Here is a 7,303-nt window from a genome sequence, read left to right as displayed (position 1 = left end):
AAAAGAGTCACCTGTACAGTTAGAGAGGCTGCCAAGACAGAGCACTCGGCAAAGCCTTCGAGGCACAGAGTGCCAGAGTCTCTACTTGCTCTTCAAGGGCACAAAGAAACTGCAAGCTGCAGAGGTTGGGGAGCACACAGATGGGGTAGCCATTGTAAGTCAGACTGGCCTGGATCTCATTCTGTAGCCTAGAGGAACCCTAGAACTGAATTTCTCCTGCCTCAGTCTGCCAAGCACTGAGATTATGAGCATACACCATCACACTTGGCTCATTTTTTTTTTTTAAGACAAGCGGACCTTGAACTTCCTATGTAGGTATCCCCGGGTGAACTTCTTGCCTCATCTCCTCAGTGGTAGGGTTATAAGGATGGGACACCATGCCGAGTTTATGTGGTACTGGAGGATTGAAGCCAAAGCCTCGAGCATTCTAGGCTAGACTCTACAAACTGAGCTACATCTCTAGCGCCTGACACCGGACTTTGTACTGACGTTTGGAGCAGCGCCTTAAATGAGAGTGCTTATGTGCAGTGCAGCTGGCAAATCTCTAGGCTATGAACAGGGAAGAACTCCAGTTCCTCCCAGGACTGATATGTTCTCAGTCTGAAGATGTGGAGTGGGATCTTTAGATCAAGTATCCAGTTCTTCTCAGCTCCAGTTGGGAAGACCACAAGTCAGACAGGTTCCAGGTAAAGAATTCTTTCAAAGTATCCCAAAGGATTCTGTCCACCAAACCTCTTGCCGTCACAGCAGGTCTGTCCATTCTCAGAGGACAGCCACACAGAGGTTCAGACTTACCTCTCGTCTGGAGAGTCTACATGGAAGGTCCTCTCGATGACCGTAGTCCACTGCAAGCAGCGTATGACAAAGGTGTTGGGTCGTGGCCTCTCAGTCTTCATCAGCTGGCATTCTGGAGGGTACAGGCAGGGAAGAATGAGAGATGGTCCTGCTGCCTAAAGACCACATTCTCCAAGCCATCTTCTGTGTGCCAACCCCCATACCAGATGATGCCAGGGACTGAGACAGTCTAGTCCTGACCATGTCCTCTAAGGCAAGGATGTCACAGTCTTCACTTGTTCTTCAAGGGCACAAGAAATTGAGCTGCACAAAGTTCTGCATAGATGAGGCAGAGGTGAGACTTTCCCCAAGCACCCCCCTTACAGTTTCTTTCTTTCTTCTTTCCACTGCATTGCTATAGTTCCAAGGATAAAACTCAGGGCCCAATGCACACCAGGCATAGGCTCTATCACTGAGCAAGGGCTCTAGCCTCCTTTAATATTATGAAACAGGGTTTTACACTGAGTTATTCAGGCTGGCCTTGAACACACTCTGTTGTCCAGACAAAAACTGAGGTCCACCATGTTTTGAAGGCCAAACCACCAGCAACAACTCAGAAGTCACAGTCAGATAGGAAAAGACACAGAAGGTGTCTAACCCAATCTGGGCCTTAGGGAGGGCGTTCCTGAGGCTAGAACATCTCTGAGCTGAGCCCAGAAGGCAAGGGGGACAAGTAAGTAAGACAGAGAGTAGTGCACAGCAGGCCACAGAAGACAGAAGCCTCAAGTCTGGAGAGGTGGATTAAGCTGGGCAGGACTATGGAAAAAGTGAGGCAGGTTCCTCTTGCTAAAGGCCAGAGCCAGCAACAGAGAATTAACAGGGAGAATGAGCTAGGGCAGAGTAGAGCAGGGCTGGGGAAAGAAGGGAATTGGGCTACAGGGCAGGGAGGGGCATCCAGAGCCAGCCTGAGATCTAGAGCAAAACAGATGAGATGGGGATGCAGACAGGGAGAAAGAGAAGGTGGTGGGAGGAAGAACAGGAAAGTCAGCCTGGGATAGGATGAGGATGGAGTTCTAGAGGCCACCCCCGAAAAAATTCTCAAGAAACTGCTGGAGATGGGCTGGCAGCTCAAGTGAGAAGCTAGCACTACTAAAAGATGTGCCAGGAACATGGGCACAGGAAGAGAGCGTCAGAAAAAGGCTTTCTGCGAAGGGGTGGGTGCTAGGCTGGGTTCCGGAATCCACAAGAGGGAGAGCTGGAGGGATAGGCAGAAGCTGCAGTGAGGCCCTCAAGGAGGAGGGAATCTGGGGTAACGGAGACAGGGTAATCGGTGAAACACTCTCAGCTGGTATGACAAGGACATGGTGTTAGGTCCATAGTGAAGGAAGGAGACAGGTGCACAATGGGGATCTTGGGCTTGTCAAGCTGGTCAAGCAAACACTAGGTTAGCTGGGCAGTGCATGCCTTTAAATTCCAACACTAGGGAGGCAGAGCCGGGCGATGGTGATGCACGCCTTTAATCCCAGCACTCGGGAGGCAGAGGCAGGCGGATCTCTGTGAGTTCGAGGCCAGCCTGGTCTACAAGAGCTAGTTCCAGGACAGGCTCCAAAGCTACAGAGAAACCCTGTCTCGAAAAACCAAAAAAAAAAAAAAACTAGGGAGGCAGAGGCAGGCGGATCTCTGTTAGTCTGAGGCCAGGCTGGTCTACAGAGTGAGTTCCAGGACAGGCAGGGCTGTTACAGAGATACCCTGTCTCAATAAACCAAAAAAAAAAAAAAAAGTACTACATCCAGTTAAGTATAATAAATAGTACTTGATAATGACTATTACTGGTTTAGGGAAGCACATATTGCTTCAAGATGGGGACGTGCTCTTAGGATTGTGTCCACAGGTAGTTTCATTGATGTTAGAAAAAGCCACATTGAAACAACAAAGTGTGCTTACCCGGATGTACACAGGACAGCAAATATGCATCCTAGCTATGGACATGCACAGCATGCAACTGTACTGAATATTGTGGATGTAGTAACACAGTGGCAGTTCTCTGAAAACATCTATTCAGAGAGGAGGTACTGTAAAAATACTATATATAATTGTTTTCAAAGTTCATATCTGTATAGGAACTGAGCTTGCAGGGTCCCCAGAAAGTTGTTTTGGGTGAGGCAGTAGATGTAGCTGGTGACTGCTGTCACCTTTCTGGATATTGCATATTTAGGCTACGTTATATTATATTAAAAAAATTCCTTGCCGGGCACTGGTTGTACACGTCTTTAATCCCAGCACTGGGGAGGCAGAGGCAGGCGGATCTCAGAGTTACGGGCCAGTCTGTTCTACAGAGTGAGTTCCAAGATAGCCAGGACTACACATAGAAACCCTGTTTTGAAAAACACAAAAAAGAAAACTCCAGGTTAGGTGCCACAGGGGGAACTGAGGACATATGGTGAGCCTTAGAGCAGCTCATCAGGATACTGGCACTTACTGGCTGAGGGGCAAAGAGGAGGGACAACTCTGTTTAAAGAGCAGACAGGACACCAGCTAGAACCACAGAGCCCGAAGGGCGGGCTGTGCAGAAACTTCTGACTTCTCACTGTCCCCAGAAGGGAAAAGGCCCAATGACAAGGGCAACAACAGAAAAGGGTAGAAGTCAGATCTGAGGATGAACAGGCCTAAGACAGGTTCTGGCTCAAGCAAAACTGTTCAATTGTCCCCAACACCTGCCAGCAAAGCTGTGAACTGTGGAACTCCAACTTCCTTGCCCTGAAACGCACCTGCTACAGAGAAATTGTTCAGAGGGGGTAAGGTCTGGTCAGGGGTCTCAGGTCTCTCCTTATACCCAATGAAAGAGCCATCACTCTTCAGAAGGAAGTACCGGGGTCTCCAAGTCTTGATGTATTCACCTGAAACGAGGCAGGAGGAGAAAAGGTCAGGGCAAGGTTAAGCAGTGTCCCAGCGGGCAGGCAGCCCAGGATGACAGTGACTCATGGGGGCACCACACTGGGAGGAAGGTAGATGAGTCTCTCCCAGGGGAGCCTTGGAGGTGGCACCTGCTGACGCAGGCTGGGGCACTGGTCTGGGCCCAAGTGATCCACAGGTCATGCCAGGCAGGAAGGCGCCTGCAACAGCGTCCCAGGGCGCCACTGCCTTAGCACATATGGCAGTGGCAAGCTATCCTTGCCAGAAAAGACTGTCCTAAGGGATGTCCGGTCTCTAAACGCTCAAGCCCCATAGGCTGATAGTTACCAACACAGCCATGCAGGAGATGAGATGTCAAACCACTGTCCCACCCTCCAAGTACCCTTGATCTTTTCAAGTCCCCTGCTTATGGGTACACACATATGCATAGCCAACACTCCCCAAGAACTCACTCCTTAAAAGATTTCTGAAGGCTCCAAAGCTATAGAGAAACCCTGTCTGGAAAAATCAAATAAATAAATAAATTTCTGAAAGCTGGGCAGTGGTAGTGTACACTTTTTTTTCTAAACTTTTTTTTTTAATTTTTTATTTTTTTATTAAAAAAAATTTCTGCCTCCTCCCAGCCTCCCCCTCCCCCCACTCCTCTCCCCCTCCCCCTATTCCTCTCCCCCTCCCTCTCCAGTCCAAAGAGCAGTCAGGGTTCCCTGCCCTGTGGAAAGTCCAAAGTCCTCCCCCCTCCATCCTGGTCTAGGAAGGTGAACATCCAAACTGGCTAGGCTCCCACAAAGCCAGAACATGAAGTAGGATCAAAACCCCGTGCCATTGTCCTTGGCTTCTCAGCAGCCCTCATTGTCTGCCATATTCAGAGAGTCCAGTTTTATCCCATGCTTTTTCAGTCACAGTCCAGCTGGCTTGGTGAGCTCCCAATAGATCAGCCCCAGGTAGCGTACACTTTTAAACCCAGTATTGGGAGGCAGAGGCAGGAGGATGGCTGCGGTGTATTGGTTGCTAGCCAAAACCCAGCAAGGTCCAGGTTCTGTAAGAGATCCCGTCCCGAAGAAGATGGTGAGTGACAGAGCAGAGGACACCCAAAGACCTCTCTGCACACCTGCACATATATTCACTACACACACAAAACAGAAATAGGGCCAGCAAGATGGCTTGGTGGGTGCTGAGCACACAGTAAAGAGAACCAACACCCACAGTTGTTCTCTGACCTACACACACCCCAGGGCACACATTTTGTGGGTTTTTTTAATTTTAGGTTTCTAATTTTTAAAATATTTTTACTTAATGTGTGGAAGTTTTGCCTGTAGGGATGTGTCTGCACCATGTGCATGCCTGGTGCTGCAGAGGTCAGAAGGTGCTGGATCTCTTGGAACTGGAGCTGCACACAGGTGTGGACCACCATGCAGGTGCTGGGAATCCAATCTGGGTCCTCTACAAAAGCAGACAGTGCTCTCAACAAGACAGCCATCTCCCCAGACCAATAGATGTTTTTGAAAAGTGGAAACAATCCAAATGCCCAGCACAGGACCCATATGATGGGCTACTACTTGGTCAGAAAAAGAGATGATAGCCGGGCGGTGGTGGCGCACGCCTTTAAGCCCAGCACTCGGGAGGCAGAGGCAGGCGGATCTCTGTGAGTTCGAGACCAGCCTGGTCTACAAGAGCTAGTTCCAGGACAGGCTCCAGGAAGCTAAAGAAAAACCCTGTCCCAAAAAACCCCCCAAAAAAAAAAAAAAAAAAAAAAAAAAAAAAGAAAAGAAAAGAAAAAAGAGATGATAGACTGCTGCTCCATCCTACAGAGCAGCTGCACCGTCACTTTTGCCTAAGGCAAAGAAGAGAATCAGTCACAAAGGACCATAAATTGAGGACCATTCTGACTTTGTGAAAGTGCAAGCATTCTGTAGAAAGTGTATTTCCCATTTTGAATATCAGCCTTTTCCAGGCTGGCAGTATACAGCAGGTCGGTCTCTCTCTCTCTCTCTCTCTCTCTCTCTCTCTCTCTCTCTCTCCCTCTCTCTCTCTCAGGTGTGGGACTCTCAGTCAGCCCTGCAATTCAAGAGTACACAACCAAAACTCAGTCATTCCACTGTGGCTACACGATGATGCTCAGGGAAGCTAGGCGTGTCAGGTGATGGTTCTAATGTATGGCACATTTCCCCAAGTTCAGGAAAATCTATATATATGCCCACTTACATAAAATGTCCACAACAGCTAACTCTGTGGAGACAAAAAGTGGATTAAAGGTGGCCTGGGCCTGGGAAGATGAGGGTCTGGAGATGGAAATATTAGAAGCAGTGTGAGAAAGGTTCTTTTTAGGGCAGTGAAAACTGTCTAAAACTGAAAGCCAGGTGTGATAACTCACACTTGCAATTCCAGAACTTAGAAGGCTGAGGCAGGAAGATTTCAGAAAGTTCCAGGGCTATCCTGAGCTACACAGTGAACTCTAGGGCAGCGTGGTCTAGAATGAGCCAGTCTTAAACCAAAACAAACCAAACAGTCTAAAACTGACTGTAACACTGGCTGTTCTGAGAAGGCAGAGGCAGGACAGCCTCGGGAACCTAAAGCCTGCCTGCACAACTCAGGGACAGCTTGTTTCAGAAGAAAGAGGAAAACTATACACTGTGACCAAGTAAATATCAGTCAGAGCCTCCATCTTCCAGCCATTAGCTGGGACACGAAGGAAAGGGAAAGATGACAGCCACTAATATTGTTCTTCAGGCCTTTCAGGATGCAGAGTTGCTCCCTTGGCCACATATATGGGAATGTACAAGAAGGGAGACAGTGTAGACATCAAAGGGATGGAAGTGCTCAAAAAGGAACACCCCATAAAAGTTACCATGGCAAAACTGGAAGAGTCCACAATGTCACCCAGCGTCTGTTGGCACTGCTACAAACAAGCAAGCTCTGGGCTGCCAGGAGGATGAATGCGCGTAGTGAGTATATGATGCACTCCAAGAGCCACAGCTTCCTGAACTGGCTGCGGGAAAATGATCACAGGAAGAAGGAAGCCAAAAAGAAAGGCTCCCAGGTTCAGTGGCCATGCCAGCCTGCTCCCCCGGAGATGACTGATGGAAAGGAGCCCAAGTTGATGAACTCCCTATGAATTCAGTGTATTAGACATAGCAATAAAAGGAAAATAACTCTAGACTCTATGGAAATAAATCAGTGTAGTAAACATTCGATAGAATGCAGCGTCTTCACTGGAGTGCTCAGCATGCTGGGAAGGAAACGGAGGAGGCCCTTGCACACAAAGGGCACAGGGAAAGCCTGTGCTGCTGTCACTGTCATACAGCAGAGACTGGACAGGTCCCCGAGGTCAGGAACAAAATCGGGATGCCTCTTTTCTCCAATGCTACACAAACCCACTACTCGGTCATGATGGCCTGATGCTCCATTCTACAAAGTAGCTGAGCCACCACTGGGTCTAAGGCGGGAAGTCAGTCAATCACCTTTTCTGACCAAGAAAGTAAGAGGTGTCCCATTGAAAGGGGTGTAGTAAAACTACATTTGTTTGCAGGAAACAAGATCCTCATAGTGAAAAGTCACAGAAGAATCCACAAAAGCTGGGATCTAGCTCAGCTAGTGTATGTACACGCGCATGTGTGTA

At 48.6% G+C, this 7,303-nt stretch overlaps 1 protein-coding gene across 4 annotated transcripts in view; it reads right to left on the bottom strand.

Moving 5' to 3' along the window:
- Nucleotides 1-7,303, bottom strand: part of Akt2 (AKT serine/threonine kinase 2) — a 49,154-nt gene that overhangs the window by 20,108 nt on the left and 21,743 nt on the right. For all 4 annotated transcript variants that reach the window (XM_005371598.2, XM_013355345.2, XM_005371599.3 and 1 more), the window contains exons 3-4: nt 3,543-3,671; nt 796-907 (exon numbers count right to left, since the gene is read on the bottom strand). In XM_005371598.2, coding sequence (XP_005371655.1) covers nt 796-907; nt 3,543-3,671 — 241 coding nt within the window. The remainder of the gene's footprint in view (nt 1-795; nt 908-3,542; nt 3,672-7,303) is intronic.

The sequence above is a fragment of the Microtus ochrogaster genome, unplaced genomic scaffold (genome assembly GCF_000317375.1).
Source record: "Microtus ochrogaster isolate Prairie Vole_2 unplaced genomic scaffold, MicOch1.0 UNK115, whole genome shotgun sequence".
Classification (NCBI taxonomy): domain Eukaryota; kingdom Metazoa; phylum Chordata; class Mammalia; order Rodentia; family Cricetidae; genus Microtus; species Microtus ochrogaster.
Note: the sequence above shows the minus strand (reverse complement) of the source record. Positions and strands in the feature narration are given on the sequence as shown.